This window comes from Bubalus bubalis, chromosome 1, assembly GCF_019923935.1.
Source record: "Bubalus bubalis isolate 160015118507 breed Murrah chromosome 1, NDDB_SH_1, whole genome shotgun sequence".
Taxonomy (NCBI): domain Eukaryota; kingdom Metazoa; phylum Chordata; class Mammalia; order Artiodactyla; family Bovidae; genus Bubalus; species Bubalus bubalis.
In genome coordinates this window covers 184,158,604-184,181,050 of record NC_059157.1, presented here as the reverse complement: position 1 = coordinate 184,181,050, position 22,447 = coordinate 184,158,604, and the positions used below count along the sequence as shown (strand labels likewise).

General features: G+C 42.2%; 2 protein-coding genes across 2 annotated transcripts in view; both read left to right on the top strand.

The window, feature by feature from the left end:
* The window catches only part of BRWD1 (bromodomain and WD repeat domain containing 1), a 124,961-nt gene extending 119,355 nt beyond the window's left edge, over window positions 1-5,606 (top strand). Inside the window, exon 42 of the mRNA XM_025291967.3 lies at window positions 2,409-5,606. Coding sequence (XP_025147752.1) covers window positions 2,409-2,800 — 392 coding nt within the window. The 3' untranslated portion in view covers window positions 2,801-5,606. The remainder of the gene's footprint in view (window positions 1-2,408) is intronic.
* Window positions 5,607-6,095: 489 nt separating this feature from the next.
* PSMG1 (proteasome assembly chaperone 1) lies at window positions 6,096-18,790 on the top strand. Its single transcript, XM_006054754.4, has 7 exons — window positions 6,096-6,277; window positions 7,616-7,722; window positions 8,794-8,945; window positions 11,190-11,252; window positions 13,869-14,067; window positions 15,112-15,248; window positions 18,584-18,790. The coding sequence occupies exons 1-7, from the start codon at window positions 6,144-6,146 to the stop codon at window positions 18,656-18,658; spliced, it is 867 nt and encodes a 288-aa protein (XP_006054816.3). The 5' UTR covers window positions 6,096-6,143; the 3' UTR covers window positions 18,659-18,790.
* Window positions 18,791-22,447: the final 3,657 nt, after the last annotated feature.

Below are 22,447 nucleotides of genomic sequence, written 5' to 3'. Positions count from 1 at the left end.
GTACTTACTGGGTTTCTAAGGTGTCAGTATAAGTACTTTCATCACAACACTGAAAAGGAATTAGTTGCTGCAACTTCATTGTCTCACAGAAATTTAGTGTAGTAGGATTTTATATATACAAATCCACTGGATATGTTGGGAATGAACTAATTGTATATTTTTAATATTTTTCCAACATGCAAATGGATGCAGTTTGTTGACTGATAATAACATATCCTCGTTTTACTGTAAAGTAGAAATGTCACCTTAATTTTACCATGTATTTTTTAAAACTATTCATCTGTTGTTGCATATTCTAGCATTTGCTTAATGTGCTGAAGATTCACTCTGAATCTAGGATTGATTTGAGGACAGTAGTTTATAATTTAAAAATTCCTAAGAAAACATTTTTTGAAATGGTAATAACACCACTTTTAAGCCTCTGCTCCGTTCACTCCCCAACTTCCTGTGCAGCAACTCCAGAGCCCAATCAAGGCAAGGTTGGGGGGCGCCTGATGGGGGGCCCTGCTGAGCAGCTCAGCCTGCTAAAATGCCATTTTTGCAATGCCTTGTGACTTAATGTCTTTAGAAATGGAATTTTCACTGTAAAAACAAGTGAATCATGTAATTTTGGTAAAAAGGACTGAAGCATTTATGGGAAATTGCTTTTAGCAAAGTAGTTCCTAGCCAACTATGGGAGAACTTTCGTGGGTCTTGGAGGAAACAAAAGCACATCTTTGAAATGCATGTCATATATTTAAGGTAAACTCTGAAGAGTTAATTTTGAGGTTTTAAGGCTTAGCTCATCACCCTCTCTGTTGTTAATGAACTTGTCAATCCACAGAAGTCATTTTCACCTGTACTCATTTGCCCTTGATCACAGGTAAATGTCTCCCTTCACAAAGGAAAAATGAAGAAGGCTGGTAGTTTGTAGTTTCACTGCTACAGAGTAACTGCTGATGGCTGGGAAAACCCTTATTTTCTATCCTTAGCAGTGAAAAGGAAGTGAGTCCCAGATGATGTGTGGTTATTTCAGTGGCTGCAGACTGTCCTTAGCAAATGCTGAGTGTCTGGAAACCTGAGATAGCGTCCTACACGCTCACCCCCAGCAAGACTTGTGCCCCTTGAAGACAGATAGTTTGGCTCTTAATGGCAGCAAGACTAGATTGCCAACAGATAAGGCCTGACATTCAGGGGCTAATGAACTTCAGGTGCATTTTTATCAAGAAATACTAGTGCCCAAGAAACCGTGCTAGTTAAGTTTGAAGTGTGAAAACCTGGCTTTCAGATGTTGGCAAAAATGAAAATGATTTGAGCCCACCTAAGTAAGCACCACATGGCGGTTCTGCACAATCCCACTGTGTTCCATCGAAACTGCTGGCTGAGGCTGAGTGAAGGACTAGCCTCTGCAGAGTGCTTTCTGTCCTACCTTTTTGCTGCTGGATCCTGTCCCAGTTTCTGGTTCTCAGATACAATAACACTTCCTTGAAAGAAGTTCTCCATTGCCCCTTAGGAGGTTCAGTTTCTATAACAAGTTCTGACAGCGGCCTGCGCTACTTAGTTCCTTACAGCAACTGCTTGTGTGTGTAGAGTTTGTGTCTTTTAGAAGCTTCAGCCTGATCCTCTCTGTGCCCCACATACACCAGCTCAGAAACTATCTGAATAGCAGTGAAACTAGGATTTAATAATTTCAGGTATATAGAATCCTGAAATTGAAAAAGACGAATCTAGGATTAAAACCACATTTCAGTTGTATAAAACCAATATACAGTTCTTTTTTATGTACTAGCGACCCATGTAACTTTTTTTTTGACTAAAGGAAATACGAGTTGGAACTGAAACCTTAAAGTAGGGCTGATGCTGTGTCGTCATAGTCATGATGGCATTTCCTCCTCGTTTAGGTTCTAGGAAAATTATTTCAGAAATCCTATTGAATATTTTAAAGTAATTCAACATAGAGTATTAGAAATGACACCAAAAATTTAAAACCTACAAAGTTCTACTGTAAAAATAAAGATTTTTAAAAAGTGCTTTTTGGTGAGTGGCTTTATGACGGAGGAGCCTGGCAGGCTATACATCCATGGGGTCGCAAAGAGTCAGACACAACTGAGTGACTTCACTTTATGACCCTGAAGGGTACTTTAACCCTATTCTTACAAGTCTGCTGCTTTAAGGGACAGTTATCCTTAGAGACAGTGAAGTGTGCAAGGGGCTGTAACTTCTGTCCAAGACTTTGATTTGTAGACAAGGAAGTGGAAGGTTATATCAGCGTCAAAAACGTGTAGTGTCATTGATGATGATCATTGGTTTTTCATTTAGCAATGTGAGTAGTTGTAACACTGTCGAGGAATGTATTGTTGAGGAATGTAAGTAGTAGTAAAATCTTGTGGTACAAGATTTTTGCATTTACATGAACTTTCATTTTTCAGAATCTGTTCCTAGAGACAGAGAACCCAATACAAAAATGAGAACATGTGTGCATAATCAGAAGGATGCAGTGCCAATGCCTAGTGAGACTCTGAAAGCAAAAATGGTACCTGAGAAAGTTCCCCGCAGATGTGCTACTGTTGCTGCAAATAAAATAAAGATAATGAGTAATCTAAAGGAAACCATTTCAGGACCAGAAAATGTGTGGATTAGGAAGAGCAGCAGAAAACTGCCCCATCGAAATGCTTCTGCTGCGGCTAAGAAAAAATTACTCAATGTTTATAAAGAGGATGATACAACCATAAATTCTGAAAGTGAAAAGGAGCTAGAAGATATTAATAGAAAAATGCCCCTTTTAAGGCGTTTCAGATCCTGGAAAGAAAAAGCACAGTAGTGACTATGAAAATGTAGACGTGGAATTGAAAACCAGGGGCCCCAGGTAAACTGGCAGTTGCATTCCGCTCCTAGCTCTAACGTTGTTAACCCCTTGTTGGCACCTTGTGAGGGATTTTCTAAAAGCCATAACCCAGTGGGGCAAAGTGGGAGGAGGGCTTCCTCCTAGTCAGCCCTTGTACAGATGCATATGACAAGAGAATTCTGAGGAGGAAATAGATTGTGGAGCCTGTAGTTGGAGAGGTGGGAAGAAAAGACAAATGGCCCTGTCATGAGATTATTCCTTTTCTGAAAGGAAGGGCCTTGAAGAAATCTCTTGATTCTTTAGAGGAAGAAAATGGGAAGTGTACAGGGCCGGTAGCAAAAACTTAAAGGATGAAAACATTTCAAAATCTCAACCTGATACTAATTTTCAGGGTTCTGTGTTAAGAGTATAACATTTCAGACCACCATGACTGTGGTGTCATTACTGAAATAAGGTAAAAAATAGGCACATTTCAAGAGGGAGTGCCACTGAGCCTATTGGACATTTGAGTGAAGCAAATTCTAAGATCCACGCCCTATAATTCACAACCCCAAAAGTCATAAACTAGAAGGGCCTGAGGATTCCATGACGGGAATGTTGATAAATGAGTTCTGAAGTAAGTGTCGGAAATAGAAAAAGTCCATTAATGTTATTTTGTTTATAACACTGCAATTCATACAGAATGATGACCACTTGATATGACGAATTCAGGGAATATATATTTTTATATGAAAGCTATGAATGTGACTATCACAACCTTCTCTCATTTTTACTTTCATGTAGCAGCATTTATAGAAATGCCAAAAATGTGCCTCACTATGAGGCAGGTCTTAGTCTTAATGAGTTAGAAAATAAAAAGTATAAAGATGGAAACAGTCATATTTTTAGATGATACTGTCACATCTTTTGTTTCTTTATAGCACCTGAAAAGTTAGAACTTTATGAATATTTTGAGCAAATTAGAGTCTCATCACAACAGACTTTAAAGGCAGCATGTCTGGGCTATATCAATCCTTCATTAGGATTAGAAAATCTGGTCTTGATACTATAAAGAATTTATTTGCAATGAGGTTTGTGAGTAGGTATTTGTTGAAATTAAAATCACCAGATTAAATGAATGCACTGTCAAATCTTTTTAACATAGCAACATGCTATTGGAAAAATGAACTGTTAAGCAAGTTGTTTTCCCATTTAAAAGTATCTGTGAATATTAATATATGATTTGCATGTGTAAATCTAAAGTAAAATACAGCAATCTAAGGGTTTATGTTCCTTTTTCATTAAAAGACAATGTAATGCATTTTTTTTGTTACACAGATCAACTAAAGTGTCTTATTGAGAAATTTACTTGTGGTTGCATGTCTGCTTTAAAAAAAGGCTTTTTGTTGTCACTTTCTTTTTCTTAGCATAAGCCAGAGTCTGTATTTGCTCTGTTTGTAGTATATTTTCATCTGAAATACTGATACCAGTAACTTGTTAATAGTACAGGTGAGAAAGGGAAGAATTCCTAATAAACTGCAAATATTTTTAGGTGCATGGGGTTTGATTTTTGATCTTTAATGAAATGTTTAAACCTATTTCCAGTCCCATATTTGCACTTAATTTCACATAAATTTCTTATTGGGATATGCTATGTCCTCAACAAATGCCATAAAATGAAAATGTTAAAAATCTCAGTTAAGAGTATTTTATGCCATTTTTGGACCATTTTAGTGTCGTAAGATTTCATTTTGAAGTTATAATTTTCTCTGGTGGGGTTAATTTCTGTTAGCACTTGAGATTGTACCATCAGCCTTCTTTCATAATGGAATCCCTTTTCTGGTTGAGTATTTGATTTGAACATATACTTGCCTTTTTTTAAGTGCTTGGCCTAAATTTATTGTAACTGCATGAAATAAGCATTTGTTTAAAATTTAATATTCTTGTAAAAATCTCTGAAATGTATGCAGAATTTCAATCATAACTAAATGTACTATCATTACCCTATTTATGATTTTCAATCAGCTTTCCACAAGTGACTTCTTCATAATGTAATTGAAATCAAATTGAAGATCTTACTGGTAAAAGTGATGTGATTTTATTCAACAAAAGGACTAAGACATAGTGCCCAACTGTAGCCCAGGAGTGTTAATGTAATTTTAAAAATCTTGTCTATTCTAGCTTACTAACATAGAGTTTCCTAAGCGTCAACTAGATAGCTAGTCTTATTGTTTATACTTTAATGTTCATATTTTGCTTCAAAACCCAATGTATTATTTTGCAGTAATGTGTAAAATTGCTAAAAAACTGATCTTATGGAAATGCTTTTGGTGACAGTTTCTCCACATCTAAAAGCAAAATGTTTCTAGCAACAGATTTGCGATTTTTTTCTAATCTCAAGAGGCTTCCCCGACCCCATATTAGTACTTAACTTTGTGACTATTTATTGATAGGGTTCCAGAATGTAAGCAAATGCCCTCTAGTTTCAGCACAACTGAATGTAGTGTAAATGGATTTTTTTTTTCCGTTGCAATATTGTATATTTTCACTTTAAGCTATGGTATAGTGTCACTTCTCTCCTGCATGGATTAGTGCTGTTAAATAATGAAAGATGAGAACCAATTCAAAAATAATTACATACGTTTCTTATTAATGAAAGGCTATTTAAAACGAAATTTTGTACCAGAGATGGCCAAGTTTTAAAAAAGAAGCAACTATTTTTGCATTCTCATGAAATCTTTCAGATCATCAGCTTTTGAAATGTGAATTCCTATTGCCAGAGTAAAGGCTCATTTTTACAACACCGCGAAGCACTGTATTTTTTCCTGCCCGTTCATCCGCCCTCTGTCCACTGTCCCGAGGACGCGCCGGGCCGGGCCGGCACCTACCTGGGGCGGCCGCGGTTTGAAGCCGGGTTCTTAATAAACCAAAGCTCACCCTGTCACTCCTAACGGAGAAGAAAACGGAAACGGAGTTAAGGAAGGAAAGGTAACCGGGCTGGCCTCTTCCCGGAGCTGTGAGGACTGGGCCGGGGGCTGTCGAGCCCCTTGTCGGCCTGGTCCGTTACCTGCGGGGACGAAAACCCCGCCCCCCGGCTCGCCTTTCTAGCCCGCAGTCACCCGATTTTTCGGCGGCCCCACCGGGCTCGGGCTGCGAAAGGAAAAGGTCCTGGGTTTGTACCGCCGCAAGGACTCGGGGCGCATGCGCGGGGGTGGTGCAGGGGGTGTGGCGGTGCTGTGTGGGGGGCGGGGGCGGTGTGGCGGTGCTCTCGGGCGCGTGCGCGGGACGCGTGCGCGGTTCAGTGGCACCGCAGTTAGGCTGGGAGAGAGTGAGGGAGAGCATGGCGGCCACGTTCTTCGGGGAGGTGGTGAGGACGCCGTGCCGAGCTGGGACGGAGGACGAGGAGGAGGAAGAAGAGGGGAATAGGGAGACGCCCGAGGATAGGGAGGTCCGGCGACAGCTGGCGCGGAAGAGGTGAGGTCCTGGGGCATCGGAGCGGACGCACCGGCCCTGAGGTTGCGGCTGCTCCGCCCTCCCCCAGGCCCCCGGCTTTGGGGGCCAAGACGGCTGCGGGGGTGCCGGGTGGAGGCGGCCCGCGGGCCCTGCTGACGGCTCGGTGGGGCGTCGGCTCCTGCCGTCTTCAAAGGCTTCCTTCAGCGTTGGTGCCGGTGGTTTCCTGCGGGCGTGATCCGTTCTCCAGCGCTGCGGGGCTGTCTTCCTCCCTCAAGTCTGTCGTGCGTTTGGTTCATGGATATAAGACAACTCTTAAAAACTGTATTCTCCGCCGCACTTCTTGGTTAGCATCGTGTGTCAGCAGCATATGGATATGTTCTTTTTTTAAAAAGTGTAATTTCCAAACACACAGACATTAGAAAAAATAGTAAAATGGCACGTTAAAGCCCCTCCAGTCACATAAATTCAACAGGAAGATTTTGCCACACTTTATCTCTCTCACCCTTTGGTGGGTCCCAGTCTCCGTGGCCTTTCACCTCTACAGCTTTCAGAATGCGTATCAAACGATACAGGTATTTTCTTACATATTAACTTTTTGGATACTGTGTAATATAGCCAGTCCATGGTCAGAGTTATCCAGTTGTCTCAGACACGACATTTTACAGTGGGTTTGAGGAAGTCAGAACCCTGGCAAGGCACACACCTTAGATTTAGACGTTTTATCTCTTGAACTTCCATGCATTTAGAGCAGTTTTCTCCCCGCCCCCAACTCTCTCACCCCCTTTGAGAGACCGATTGTCCTGTGGGATGTCCCACCCTCTGGACTGGCCTGATTGCTTCCTCTTGGTGTCCTTTATTCAGGTGTGTGTCTGTCACATGCATTTCCTGTAAAGGGAAGTTCCTTCTAAGAGGCTTGGTCAGTGTTGTGCTGCAAGAAAGCCTCAGAGGTGGTCCTTGCCATTTCTCACCACACACTATGCCTAGTTGTCCACTGTTTGGGTTGCTAAGACAGATTGATCTGTGGATCAACTGGACAGCCTGATCTCTGTCCTACAGTTCTCCATGAACTGGGCAACAAACGGTTTTACCTATGAATTATTGTTGCTTGAATCCGTTGCTTCCTTAAAATGATAATTATGTTCTTTATGGAATTAAAGTTTGCATTCTACTTAATACAAAATCATACCTGTGGTAACCTTTTTGTCACAGTGTGATACTAATTACATTTAAATTATGTGGAGTTCAGGAAAGCCTGGGGTGGGATACAGTTCATAGGGTCACAAAGAGTCAGACACAACTGAGCGACTGAACAACAACATTTAAATTGCTTTTCTTTCATTTTTTTGTTTCTCTTGTTAGGGAGGTGCGGCTCTTTTGCAGACAGACAAAAACAACGTTGGAAGTTTCTCTGCTGGAAAAACATCCTTGCTCCAAGTTTATAATTGCAATAGGGAATAATGCAGTAGGTAAGTGGAAGTGCATTAGACTACACGCTTTGTTGAAAGAGCAGAAGCTGAAGTTACTTCTTTCCATCATAACAGATTTCAGATGTATATTACTTTTTTAGAAGAAGTCATAGCAGAATAACTATGTCTGAATGAAATCCGTCCCTGCTCATGTGGCACTTTTTGAGAAACTTGAAAACTAAGATTTAAGGAAAATATTCTTGGCTTTAGGAACTTACAATTTCAAGGAAACCCCGTTTCTAGTATCTAGGTTTTCTTGGGTTTCTGGGCCTGTTGTGGCCCAGCTGGCCAGGGGGTCAGCAGTCCCTTGTTACAGTGGGTTCTTGTATGTTTTTGAGTTAACTGACTCCTTTAAAATCATAAGGAGAACTCTAGCAATATAAGGTTTTTATATATATATGAATTCATTTGATAGATTAAAGTAGGAACAGTGCAGCGTTCAGCTGGAACAATGAATACACACACAAAAGTACACAAACCTGTATCATTTTAGGGAGTTCACAGGCCCAGAGGAGAGCCTTGGGGAACTCAGTGAAGATTCCTTGCCCTGTAAGGTACCCCTAGTGCCTTTGCACAGAGTCGGACACGACTGAAGTGACTTAGCAGCAGCAGCAGTGCCTGTAGAACAGTACATGGTAAATAATAGCTGACTCATTTATTTACAGTTCTCCTGGCCTAAAATTTCCCAGAAGGTTGTTACAGTGTGAGACTTTGGTGAGACCTGTCAGTAAACCTGTCTTCCTGATTCCTGGCTCCAGTATCCTCTAAACTCAGGGCATGGCCTCTAACTTCTTGAGGCCTCAGTTTCTTTTTCTGCACAATGATGATGTGTGTAAGGTTGATGCTCTCAATGGCTCTTTAGCACTAGGATTCTCAACTTGAATTTATTTATTTTTTATGATTTTAAAAAATTCATTTATTTTAAATTGGAGGATAATTGCTTTACTGTGTTGTATTGGTTTCTGCCAAACAACAGTATGAATCAGCCATAGATACTGAATTTGTTTTTTATTGAATAGAAAATACAACTTGTGGAGCCCAACACTAACTGATGTGCCATGTTTTTCACAGCGTTTTTGTCATCATTTGTCATGAATTCAGGAGGCTGGGAAGAAGTCGGTTGTGCTAAACTCTGGAATGAATGGTGTAGGACAGCGGACACTGCACACCTGTCCCCCACAGAGGCTTTTTGTGTGTTTTATCACCTGAAATCGAATCCTTCGGTATGTGGCGCCTGGCTTGTGTGTATAAGTGGGAGTTATTTAGGCATCATTTATGTAGTGTTCATTTGAATTCCACATTCCTTTATATCTACTTTTGGGCTGAGGGATTCTGCCTGTTGGCAGTGGTAGTAATCATTTTTCTGCTTATATAATATCAATGTGGCAAATACGGTGTGTTGGTAAACTTCTGAAGAAATTCTGAAGTAACTTTTTTAGAAACAAACTATAACATTAGATACTTAAACCTTGCCCTCATTCAGAAAATGATTTAAGCTGGGAGATCTAAATGTGGGAGAATGCATATCCTCATTCAGAAAATGATTTAAGCTGGGAGATCTAAATGTGGGAGAATGCATACACGCTGTGGAAGCAGGGGTTCTGCTTTATTGCCCTAAACCCACCTGGCATTCAGCTCTAAACCCATTCCTATAGACTGGACACTCAGTTAACACTGAGCAGATGAGTGCTTTATGCACTCTGAGTGCAATTCTGTTGACACTGAGCTTTCATCCTTGCCTAATTCATCCTGATTTTTTTTTTTTTGGCTGTGCTGCTGCATGGCCTGAGGGATCTTGGTTCCCCCTGACCAGGGATGGAACCTGGTCCCCCTGCAGTGGAAATGTGAAGTCTTAACTGCTGGACCCCTAGAGAATTCCTAATTCATTCTGATTTGTTAAGCTGTAAAACATGCTCTGCAGTTGACGCCTAGTGATTTTATTGGATTGCATTTGTCCTAGTCCTGTTCTTGGGTCCTGGGCTTCCCAGGTGGCTCCATAGTAAACAAGGCAGAAGACGCAGGTTCGATCCCTGAGTCAGGAAGATGCCCTGGAGGAGGAAATGGCTACCCACTCCAGTCTTCTTGTCTGGGAAATCCCATGGACAGAGGAGCCTGGCGGGCTACAGTACATAGGGTTGCGGAGAGTCGGACACGACTGAGCAGCTGAGCACATCTTCTGTCCTTGGGACCATTCCGAAAAAGCAGCACAGTTGGGGAGACACGTTAGGCTGGTGAGGCGGCCCCGCGGGTGATGCCTGTCTGCCCACCTGCTTGTTGACAGAGTGCTCTTCCACTGGTGCTGGACGCTTGAACGGAGGCCAGGGGCAGGGGCTCAGACAGTGGAAGACCTCAGTAACTGTAATACTATAAGGTTAGCCTTGAAAATGATAAAATTTAATTTTATAATATTTACAGTTTGTTTCTGTAACATGTAATCCAATGTTATTAAAATGTTACGTAAGGGTTTTTGTAAGCACCCAATATTTATAGGGCATAAATAGTAAGGGAACTAAGCATGTTCTTCATCTGGCCCTTAGTGGAAAGTTTTCGCTGTAGAATATGTCTTGGAGGTCAAGCAGGAGAACTTTCTGTTACTGTGTTTAGGTTTACCATTGGTTTGTTGGGTGTCTTGACTATTCAGACCCTGTGTGTATAACTAATTATGTATCTAGTCTTGTTCTCCCTAACCTCGGGGCCCCTTTTTTTCCTCTTGTGCTTAATTTTTTTTTTTTTTTTGGTTGTGCCATATTACATGTGGGATCTCAGTTCCCCAGCCAGGGATTGAACCCATGGCCCCTGCGGTCGAACTGGGCTGCTGGGAAGGTCCCTGTGCTTCATATTTTCCCACTTGCATCATTAGGTGTTAGTGTTTCTGGCGATATTTGGACACGGTTGATTTTTATGGATACTATCGTTCCACGAGCATTGATGATCAGTCATCTTACCCTCTGACACCTCTGTGTGGCAGGTTTTCAGTTTGAGCACACGGCTTCTAGACTACCGCCACCTTCCAGACATCAGCCCCATCCTTGCGTACGGCTGGCCTGAGATGTGGCTGGACTGTTACCCTTGACTCACAGCACTTGATGTTTTTGTGATTTTTTTGTTGTTGTTTTTTGAGTTTGGCCTTCACAGTGTGTGACCCCGAGAAGGGCAGCAGGCCTGGTGTTCTCCCCAGTTTTGTAAAGAGGACTCTGGTAGTGTTTACTGACAGCATCGTCAGCGTCTCCTTGGCCAGCCCTCATGGTTGTGCTGTCAGTGTGCACTTTCTTCTGATACTACTTGCCAGTAGTGGCTTGCTTCTTAAAATTTTAAACTTTAAAGAAAAATGAATAAGCCGGTAGCAGATTAAGCAAACCAAATGTTATCCAAGGGTTGTTTTGGGATTCACATGATGCATATGTGATGAGAGTGGGGTGTGTGTAATGCTTGCTTGACCTGACGGGAAACACGGAATTTGATTTCAGGTCATGCTCTGCCAGTGCAGTTGCTACGTGGCCGAAGATCAGCAGTATCAGTGGCTGGAAAAGGTGAGAGAGTCTCATCTGGGGTTGCTGCTGTATCAGGGTTCAGTGTCTTTACATGTAAGCCTGCGTAGTCGGATGTTGACATAGGGCAAGTATTTGCTTTTTCCCTTAGAAATATTATAGGAGTTTTAGAACATAAAGAATAAAAGAACACAAGCAAATGTAACTAGCATGTGCTGAAGATCGTGGGTCATGAAAATGTAACACATTTTCGAACAAGTTACCCACGTGAGGCAGAGCAGGGCACAGCCACGGGTGAGAACCAGCCATGGTGCCCAGGCTGCCTGGAAACGCGGGGCCATGAGGTGGGAGGCCTCTGTGAATTGGTCTCACAACCTGGGTTCACGGGGCTGGCGCAAAGCCGCCACTCACACCAGAGCTGCAGCCATATTTCTTAGCATTAGGATGGATCAATTGAGTCTTCATTTTGCGGGAGAATAAAGCAATTGTATGTGCCCAGTAAAAAATTTTTCAGTGAAGAATTTAACTAGGAGATCCAACCAGTCCATCCTAAAGGAAGTCAGTCCTGAATATTCACGGTGTCGCGAAGAGTCGGAAACGACTGAGCGACTGAACTCAACTGATTGATTGGAAGGACTGATGCTGAAGCTGAAACTCCAGTGCTTTCACAACCTGATGCGCAAAACTGACTCATTGGAAAAGATCCTGATGCTGGGAAAGATTGAAGGCGGGAGGAGAAGGGGCTGACAGAGGATGAGATGGTTGGATGGCGTCACTGACTCAATGCGCGTGAGTTTGAATAAACTCTGGGATTTGGTGATGGACAGGGAGGCCTGGCGTGCTGCAGTCCATGGGGTTGCAAAGAGTCAGACACGACTGAGCGACTGAACTGAACTGAACAATTTTAGGGAATAATCATAATTTTCTTAGTTGTGTATTATTTTTTAATGAAATAAACCTTTTCAATACATCTTATAAATGTTTCAGTTTAAATGTTAGGCTAAATATAGATATATATTTATTTAATTTATTATATATATTTAATGTCAGTTAAATATAGATATAATTAAGTTCATTAGAAATAAGTTTTGTGCACACCTGTTTTAAACCAGATTGGCATACTTAAAATGCACTTTATAATTTTTGGTAGCTGTTTTGATTAAAGGAGAGATTATCTGATAAGGTCTATGAATGTTCTGATGGCTGTATATATCATTTTATTTTATGTCCGTATGTGTATTTTGTAGGGACAGGGTCCATAACTTTGAATAGATCTCAGAAGAATAGAAAACTGCTGTATTAATTTATATTATTAATTTATGTATGATGTTTTGTACTGTGGAATAGCTTTTCTCTCTCTGACTTGAGAAAATGTAAAGTTATGCATTTCCAAAACAAAGTATTCCAAAACATAAGTATTCAGAGAGGATGATAAATCAGGCCTTGTGAATAATGTTAAATCTTAAATGGAACATTGCTTATAAATGTATATGATGTTAAGTTCTGTGTTTATTTATAAAGCTATGCTATAATTAAAAGTCTTACAAATCATTTACAGCACATAACCTAAAATCTTCACTTCTCTTGCTATTTGAAATAGCCATTTTCTTTCTTTTCTTCATAAAATATTTTCAGAAGAGGTGCAGAGATCTAAAATCTGCTTTTTTTTTTTCCCCTTGAAGATAGCTTCTTCCTTTTTCTTATGTCATCAGAGATTTTAAAAGCTGGAAGAGTCCTTAGAAGTCCATGAAATACCAGCTTAGGTGGACATTGAGGCTTTGAGCAGTTGAAACTTGATTTATAAAGGAAATACACTTAAAGGTGAATTTAAGAATCATTTGCACTGATGTAACACTGTTATGACTGCAACTTGCAAGTGATGTTCTTAGAAGCATCCTCAGTTCAGTGCTCTTGAACCCATCATTCCATACATTAAGGAGAGGACCACTTCCTGTTTCTAATACAACACTAGTCTAAATAGAGCGTTCTTAGAGGTTCAGTTCTGTTCAGTCGCTCAGTCGTGTCCGACTCTTTGTGACCCCATGAATCACAGCATGCCAGGCCTCCCTGTCCATCACCAACTCCCAGAGTTTACTCAAACTCATGTCCATCGAGGTAGGATCTTAATTATGTCACTTTCTCCAGCAAAGAATGGGTGTCACTTCCATTCAGTGTAACACTGTTCTCAATACCGATGGCAAGTAGCGCTCTTAGAAACTGAACAAACACTGGAACAAAACAAAAAAAATCGCCTACAGGCATCGTCGGCGGGTGGCAGGGAGGGCGTAAATGAACAGGTGCTTGTAGTTGAGTGACTCCTTTACCTGTGATGGTGTCCCTGGCTGTTATAGCAGCTGTTCTGCCTCCTTTGTTCTTGTCTTCTCTGACTTCAGATCACACCTCCCTCTGTCCTTAGTTCACAGGTGGGGGAAGTGACTTGGAGAAGGTCACCTGGCTAGAAAGAAACAGAATTAAGATCAGTCCCACCCCAGTGAGGGGATAGCAGAGCGGGGGCTCTGTTTTCCATTGACACGTCCAGTCCTTCAGAGCATACGTATACACTGTTATATGAATGGTGTTAGGTAAATAGCTTGAGGGATATTTCTGTTCTGTCACAAAATATGTATCTATTTTAATTTGAAATCAATTTTGTGTTAGGTTTTTGGCTCTTGTCCAAGGAAGAATATGCAAGTCACTATTCTCACATGTCGCCATGTTACTGACTATAAAACTTCAGAATCTACTAGCAGCCTTCATACTCCTTTCCTGAAAGCTCTAAAAACTCAGAATTTCAAAGAGCCTCCTTTTTGTTCACTGCTAGAACAACCAAATATTGTCCACGACCTTCCTGCAGCAGGTAGTATCGCAGTTCATGCCATTCACTTCTATTCTTGTTACTGCTTTTTTCATAGTTGTTGCTGGGACAAGTAGAGATCTTTTTGAGGTGTTTGTTAATGGTGATCGATACCAGTGTATTGGTGTTAGTCCTCAGTATCCGTAGTTGCAGGTATGTTATATTTTGTAGCTTCCCTGATGGCTCAGCAGTAAAGAACCTGCCTGCCAATGCAGGAGAAGTGGGTTCGATCCCTGAGTGGGAAAGATTCTCTGGAGGAGGGCATGGCAGCCCACTCCAGTATTCTTGCATTTAGATCCCCATGGACAGAGGAGCCTGGCAGATTGCAGTACTTGGGGTCACAAAGAGTCAGACATGACGAGCAACTGAGCACGCATGCACGTTATATTTGGTTTCAGTGTTTAAACTTTGCAGACACACATTCATTGTATGAGAGCAGCTCTGAGTTCTTAGCTCTTAACTCAGAGCTGCCGTTTCTTTCTAGCATTGATAACTTATCATGCAAGCCAGTGTTAGATGTCATTTGTTCGTGCATGAAAAGTTGGCAAAGTGTGTTTTAATTGTTAGAATAGAAGCTTCAGATACTGAATTTTGGTAGTTACTTTAATAGTTTATTTTTTATTCATACTACCAATTATACCCTAACATATCAAATTTTGATTCTCACTTTTTAGTGGTTAATATGTTATATAATTCACTTATTTGTTCATAAATAAAAGTTTTTTTTAAACTTTAAATGTTAAGTTTACTAGAACAAATGGCTAAATGTTTTATACTATGCATTATATATTATTTGCATTTAATTTACTTCAGTACAGTCAACAAAATTATAATCTTGTATCTTACTTGTAAAGCAAAAGGTAACTTAGGAAAGTAAATTGTCTTTGAAAGAAAATATGCGTTATAATTGATTCAAAATGGCTGTAAATGATTAAAAGAGGCAACAGAGACGACTATTTTTAAAAGCAGCCTTTATGAGGTAAAGGTGTTGCACTTTAAAATTGTGTAACAGAAAACCTAAGTGATTTTGTTCTTGTCTATTCATAGTTCTGAGTTACTGTCAAGTATGGAGAATCCCTGCAGTTCTGTACCTGTGTTACACTGATGTGATGAAATTAGACCTGATCACAATCGAAGCTTTTAAGCCTGTACTTTCTTCCAAAAGTTTAAAGTGTTTGGTTAAGGTAAGGCTTTATTTTATTGACTTAATAATGAACTTGGTAGCGAACATAAACGTGGTATTGAATGTGAAACCTGAGTAGCAAATAGAGATCTTTTTCACCCCAAGTAAAGAGAAAGCTGCTGGTCTGGGAGTTTGCATATGATTATCACATGTTCTTCTATATACACTTCTGAAACTCGGAGAATATTTTGTTCATGTTTGTCAGGATAGGCCAGTGCTTTAAATCCCAGATGTCTGTGTGGGAAGATGGTTTCACTCTTCAAGAAGTTTCTGTAACTCATTAATTTGGAAGGTGTAATTTTTTTTTTACATTAATTAATTAATTTTCGGCTGTGCTGGGTCTTTGTTGCTGTTGATGGGCTTTGTCTACTTGCGGCAAGTTGGGACTGCGGTTTGTTCCCGTGCTCGGGCTCCTCATTGCTGAGGCTTCTCTTGTCATGGAACATGGGCTCTAGAGTGCAGGCTCCATAGTTGTGGTGTACAGGCTTCCTTGCTCTGTGGCATGTTGGGTCTTCCCCGACCAGGGATTGAACCCACGTCCCACGTGTTAACAGGTAGATTTTTATCCACTGTGCCACCGGGGAAGTTCCTAGAAAGTATAATTTTTGAGAAGGCATTTTGGAGCATAGTATGGATCAAATTATCATAACGTTTATTGACTTAATTTTGCATTGGGACTAGATGGGCTAAATCTGTTCCCTGTTCTCAGTTTGGATGTACCTGTGGGCTCTTTTCCCAGAAAAATACATATCAGCATGTACAGAAAGGTTTTGCCAGTAATTTCAGGTAGTCTAGGGCCTCCCATCTTCTCCCTAAGAGATTTGCTGACAGTATGGACTCTTGGTTGAAGAACTTCTTCTTTAAGGGGATGAGATTATAACAACATTGTTCCAGGTTGAAAGCCTTGTTTTATTCTAGGATGGCCATTAGGAGTAGGGCAGCTTCCTTTGTAATTTCTGTTGGCATCAGCTAATTTCATAGGTTTCGTAAATTAGACTGTCACCTACGTGGGAGTGTTTTCTCTTGTGGTAGCCCCAGTACGTCATGAGTCTGATGTGTCAAAGGCCCTCAGGCATTTACTGAATTAGTAAGAGTGAAGTCCTAACTTGGTATAATTCAAGTATATCTTTCAGCTTACCTGGAGTCATGGATAACCTCTCAGGCAAGTTATTTTGTATTTAGTATCCCTTTCTGAGGATGTGGTAACTAGTGGCATTGCCTGCGTCTGTGATTACCTGATCAACTCTTCCCACTTCATTGAGGGCAGGGGCCGTGGCCACTGTCTTCACTCTGGGCACTGCCACCCAAGCATCTTCACCACAGACATCATGGCCACGAGCTCGTTCACTGCAGACGTTACCACCACGTACTGAATTGTCTGAGAGGCAGTTTTGCCATGAGAGATAAAATAATGAAAAAATAAAAGAGGGACATTAAAAAGGACATAGTGAAACAAGAGAAATGAATAACAAACTTAGATTTTATTGTGAAGCACGAAATATTTGAATACATTTAAAATGTATCTACCTCCTGGCAGTGCTGTGCAAAGAACGGGTTCTGGGGGTTGTACTTAAGCACTAGTCTGCTAGGTTGTACGTCCACGTGAACATAGTGTGTGTGTAGGTAGTATAGACGTATAGGCTTGTTGATTTGTTTCCCTTTTCAGCATTGCACCTTGTCTTTTTCACCAGAATTTCTCCCTTTATTAAGACAGGTGTCAGTTTCCAAGCCTGGGATGTGGATGTGTGACCTGAGCCTGCTATTACCTGGTGAAGCCTGTTCTGCACTGTCTGTTCTTGGCCCGTTCTCACAGGTCCATTGGTGGACATTCTAAATTCTGTGGGAAGCGTGGAGCCGACTCTGCACCTGCAGATCACCGAAGGCTTTGCACTGATGTGCTCTTTTCTGTATAGCGTGCAATCTGGCTTCATGCTCCCGTGTTTCACACTTTCCCTGGGCTTTTTTTTTTTTAATTTATTATTTTTTTTATCGAAGGATAATTGCTTTACAGAATTTTGTTTTCTGTCAAACCTCAACATGGATCAGCCATAGGTATACATATATCCCCTCCCTTTGGAGCCTCCCTTCCGTCTCCCTCCCATCCCAGCCCTCTAGGTTGATACAGAGTCCCTGTTTGAGTTTCCTGAGCCATAGAGCAAATTCCGGCTGGCTGGCTGTTTCATATATGGTCCCCTGAGTTTTGTCACCGTGTTTTCTATCATGTCGGTGTCCGTAGTTGTCAGAGTCCCCTGTTTTAAGATGCCAGGTCTCCTTGTTACCATGCGTACCATTGTAAGGGCTGAGACTTAAGTGACAAAGAAATGAGAGTCTTTTATCAGCAGCAAAGTCCAGACTGTCAGCCAGTTATTCCATCTTTTATGGCAAATTGCCTCGCAGCCGTCAGCTCTGCGGTGAGAGTGGTGAAGGGCCAGAAGCAGAGCCATCCGGATGCTTCCGTGAAGGGGCTGCATGGGCTCTGTGATGCTGGTCCGTGCTCAGGGCTCCAGTGACCCAGAGTATTCTGTCCTTGTTCTGAGACTTGTAAACCATTTGTCATGTAGAGTTTAAGTCAACTTTCAGTGTCTAAAAACATGCTTTGTAGGGGAAATGTAGTTACCTTCTCTTTACCTTTTCATTTCTTGCTGTAAACATGATGACTTCTGGGAGGATGGAGGGGCTTTCTGAAGAGCACTGTCTTCTTAGTGACTGAATACAGTCGTCCTGGCTTAGGTCAGAGCTTCTGTTCTTTTTGACGTGGTATTTGGTCAACAAGATGGAGTTCAAGTTGGGAACAAGATGGAATTCTCTTGTGTCCCTGCTGTGTGGACCACATGGTGCTGGGTGGTCCATGGCCTGGAGGTGGCACAGGTGGTTGCTGTGCCCAGATGCCAGCCGCCAACCAGGGTGGGCGCGGGGGTGAGGTCAACCGAGGAGAGGCTCCACGGGAAGGGGCCCTTCAGCTGGACCCAAGGGATGGGCAGGTCCCAGTGGAGGAGACATGCCCAGCGAGGCAGTGTGGCGTGAAGTGGGCAGGCTCAGGTGTGTTTGAGGGGACTGGGAGGACCCTTGGTTGGGGTGCAGAGAGGACTGAGCACATGTGGAAGAGGTGACCGAAGGGCTCAAGACTCCTGGAGGCCTGGGGTCCTGTCAGAGAGCTTCGGGCAGGGTTGAAGAGGACCCACCAGATGTCCCGTCCATCAGGTGAGGCGGTGAGAGGTGGGGCCTGTCCTTTCTGGTTTCCTCTCTGCTTCTGTGTCAGTAGTAGGGCTGGCTGGGCACGTGTGCCTTGTTCTGACTAAATTCTCACTATGTTAACAACTTCTTCTCTCCCTCCAGAACATTCCCCAGAGCACAGAGATACTGAAGAAATTGATGACAACAAATGAGATTCAGAGTAACATTTACACGTGATTCCCAAGATGGTTTTGTACAGTGTATCACCCATCCATTCCTTTAAGGGCAGCAGCGTACCCTGTTTTGTAGTTACTTTTTTCCACGGGGGTATTACAAGGGTGTTAACAGAATAAACTTATTTTAAATTCATTGTAGTTTCTGTTCCTTGTTTATGGTGGTTCTATTCACACCTAAAATAAACCAGATGGTTCTCTCTTTATCCACAAGGTGGGGGTTTTGTCTTATTTGACTATCTTAAGGTAAGAGAGTTAAATTGTTTAAAAGCTACAGCTAACAAGTGTTACTAATATGGCAAAATATATACTTTGGTGCAAAAATTCTATGTGATACCTGAAAGCTGATGATCTGGTATTGGTGAGTCTTAATATGCGGAAAGGTTCTATATTGTGAGTTCTTCAGTTTTTTTGTTTTATGGATAAAAATTGAAGTTATATACTCGCTCAAAATGAAACCAGAAAATTTGTATTTCATGACTTGCAGTAATCTCTTACGGTAGCTTCTTTCCCCAGACTTGCTGGGCTGTTTGCAGTGTTGCTGTTGTCCTGATGTCCAGCTTGGCTGCGGGAGAATGTTCTCATTAGAATGTGAGGAGGTGATGAGTTCCAAGGGGCTGCACTGCTGCACAGAACCGTTCATTCAACTGTAACCTGCATCCACGAAGATACATTTTAAAATGGTGGAGTTGACAGAACCATACCTATCAGGCTAAATTCAGGGACTTTGGATTTTTCTGAGAGATTGAGAATGTATGAGCTAAAGAAGTTAGCTGAAAGAAAAAATTAAAAACTGTGTAAAAGATGTGGAAAGAAACCAAAATTTACCCTTAGAATTAAAATTGGGATTGTGTGTCAGTAGTAGGCAGTATGTCACGTAAGTACCGGAGAAGGCAATGGCGCCCCACTCCAGTACTCTTGCCTGGAAAATCCCACGGACGGAGGAGCCTGGTAGGCTGCAGTCCTTGGGTCACTAAGAGTCGGACACGACTGAGCGACTTCACTTTCACTTTTCACTTTCATTGGAGAAGGAAATGGCAACCCACTCCAGTGTTCTTGCCTGGAGAATCCCAGGGACGGGGGAGCCTGGTGGGCTGCCGTCTATGGGGTCACATAGAGTTGGACACAACTGAAATGACTAAGCAGCAGCAGCACATAAGTACATGTACTATTTATTGCATGTATATTACAGTATTTAATACAAACAAAGCTGTTACGTTGGGAATTAAGCTGAGGTAGTGTCCTTAGATGCAGAAGGACAGGAATGGAAAGATGATGCAAGATGGCCTGTTCCTGGAGAAGGAACTGGACCAGAGACAGCAATTAATGACAACAATTTCTTCCAATATGAAGACAGACTTTGAAAGACTTTCTGTAAATTGAAAGAGCCCCATCAGTGCTAAGAATGAAGACATAAAAAGCTAGATTATTGAATTTTAAGCTGAAGTGCCATGCAGTTGAGAACAAAATGGTAACTTACCTGTTTACTAGCTACAATACTACAGCCTAATACCCACACTTGAACTTGGAGACCTAATGCAGTCTCTGTTAATCTTGAGTCTGCTGATTGGGCGAGTGTCCCTGACTGGCTGGTCTCTCGGCTCCCACATCCATAGTCAGGTGTGTGACATGATTTGCCGGGGCCTGGCTGATCCTGCGACGGCCTCGATTGGTGTGGTTGAGCTTTCTTCACCCATCACTCCTGTTCCCCCAGCATAGTGATAGCTTACCGTGAATGGTGTCTGATTCGTGATCTCCGAAGAAGATTTAGCCTTGGGACCAGGGACCAGTCTTGATCACTCAAGAGCTTTTAAAGTATAAAAAGGGACAGAGAAAGCTGATACAGACATCAGAGGGGGACGGAGAGTGCCCCAATCCCTAGTCTTAGCAAGGGAATTTTATACTTTTTAATTGGTTATTCAGTTCAGTTCAGTTCGCTCAGTCATGTCTGACTCTTTGCGACCCCATGAATCAAAAGAATGTCTCAAGGTTGTAAAGATCTTATTAGACCCACTCCCATAATACACATTTTAAGATAATGATTAGTCAGGAGGTTTTCAGGAAGAAGAAACATGTCCTCAAGCAGGATACATTATTGTTATATAATTCTTCCTAAGGAATGTAGGGGAAAAAAAAAAAACAACATTTGTCCTTTCCTCCTTGAGAATTCCAGACCCCTATCTCCTCCTTGAGGGCCCCAGACCCCTTTCTCCTCCTCAGGGACCCTGGATTTCTTAGCAACCTGCCTAGGAATTGACTCTCAATAGGAGCCAGGATATGTGCTGAGACGTGCCTCAGAATTTCCCACTGATTACAGAGGAGCAAAAGAGGGGACAGAAACTAGCAAGGGCTTTTTCAAGTCACTGTATCAAGTTGGCTGTAATCCCCATGGTCACATCCAGAGATAGTATGTGGGAGGGGGGGCCCCCAAGAGGTATAGACGGGGCAGGGGCAGGAGTACGAGAAACGGGCCATCAATAGAATTGATGTGCCTGGGTCTGCCCTCTGATCACAATTACTCATGCCTCTCCCACGTGCAACATACATGCATCCCAGTTCTTGTACACCCATTGTGTCATCCAGTTACTGTATCGGGCTCAAAGTCCAGAATCTTGTGATCTAGATCAGGTCAAGATGCACCTTCTACAGACACCAACAAACTAAAAAGACAAGTTGTCTGTTCTCAACACACCTGGTGCATGAGGGTGAGACAGGGACAGCCCATATGCAAGAAAGTCTTCTCTTTGAAAACACAGAGACTAGAACACAGATAATGCATGTAAGCTAAGTTGCTTCAGTTGTGTCCTATTCTGTGCAACCCTGTGGGCTGCAGCCTGCTAGGCTCCTCTGTCCATGGGCTTCTCCAGGCAAGAATACTGGAATGGGTTGCCATGCTCTCCTCCAGGGGATCAAACCTGTGTCTCTTATGTTGCCTGCATTGGCAGGTGGGTTCTTTACCACAACTAGTGCCACCAGGAAACTGAACAGACAGTAGGCACTAGTTGTACCAGTCTTGAAATTAGTGCCTGGCGTCCGCCCCCTACTTAAGGGAAGGGTTCCATGACAAGGCCGTTTCTCTTCTCTGGCAGAACTTCTCCCACCTCATTCACCGTCCTTTCCTAAGGCATTCTTTTTCATTGCTTCCTTGCATACTCTCAAAGAAATGACCTTTGTTAGCAGCTTTGTAGCTTTCTGATTAGTAGAAATATGATGGCCTGAAATACAACACCCTTAAAAATATTGTGTTGTTTCTATATATCTAATCATAGTCCACTCTGTAACATCACAGTGTCAAGAACCATGAAGGGTCAGGAATTTTGCTGACTTGAAAACTTACAGGTAAGTCTGCCACAATCTCCCTAGGCCTGGTATAAACATGAGACTTCAGGCTAGAGACAGGACTTAGTTGGAGCAAGCAAGGAGCCTGTGCTTCATGTCTGTGTCAGTTTCACCTGCCCTCCATCCCCCAAGTCCCAATAGGCTGAGGCAGAACTATCCAGGTAGATACTTGCTTGCAGTGGGTCTGCATCACAGCTGAAGACCCTTGGATTTAAGGAACCTGGAACTTCCATGACGAATGATAAGCAAACCTGCCTTTTCTCTGTGCATGCTTGCTTTGTCGCTCAGTCATGTTCTTCTCAGTCCATGGGATTTTTCAGGCAAGAATATTAGAATGGGTTGCCATTTCCTCCTCCAGGGGATCTTCCCAATCCAGGGATGGAACCCATGTCTCCTGTATCTCCTGCATTGCATGCATATTCTTTACCCTCTGAGCCACCGGGGAAGCCCTGCC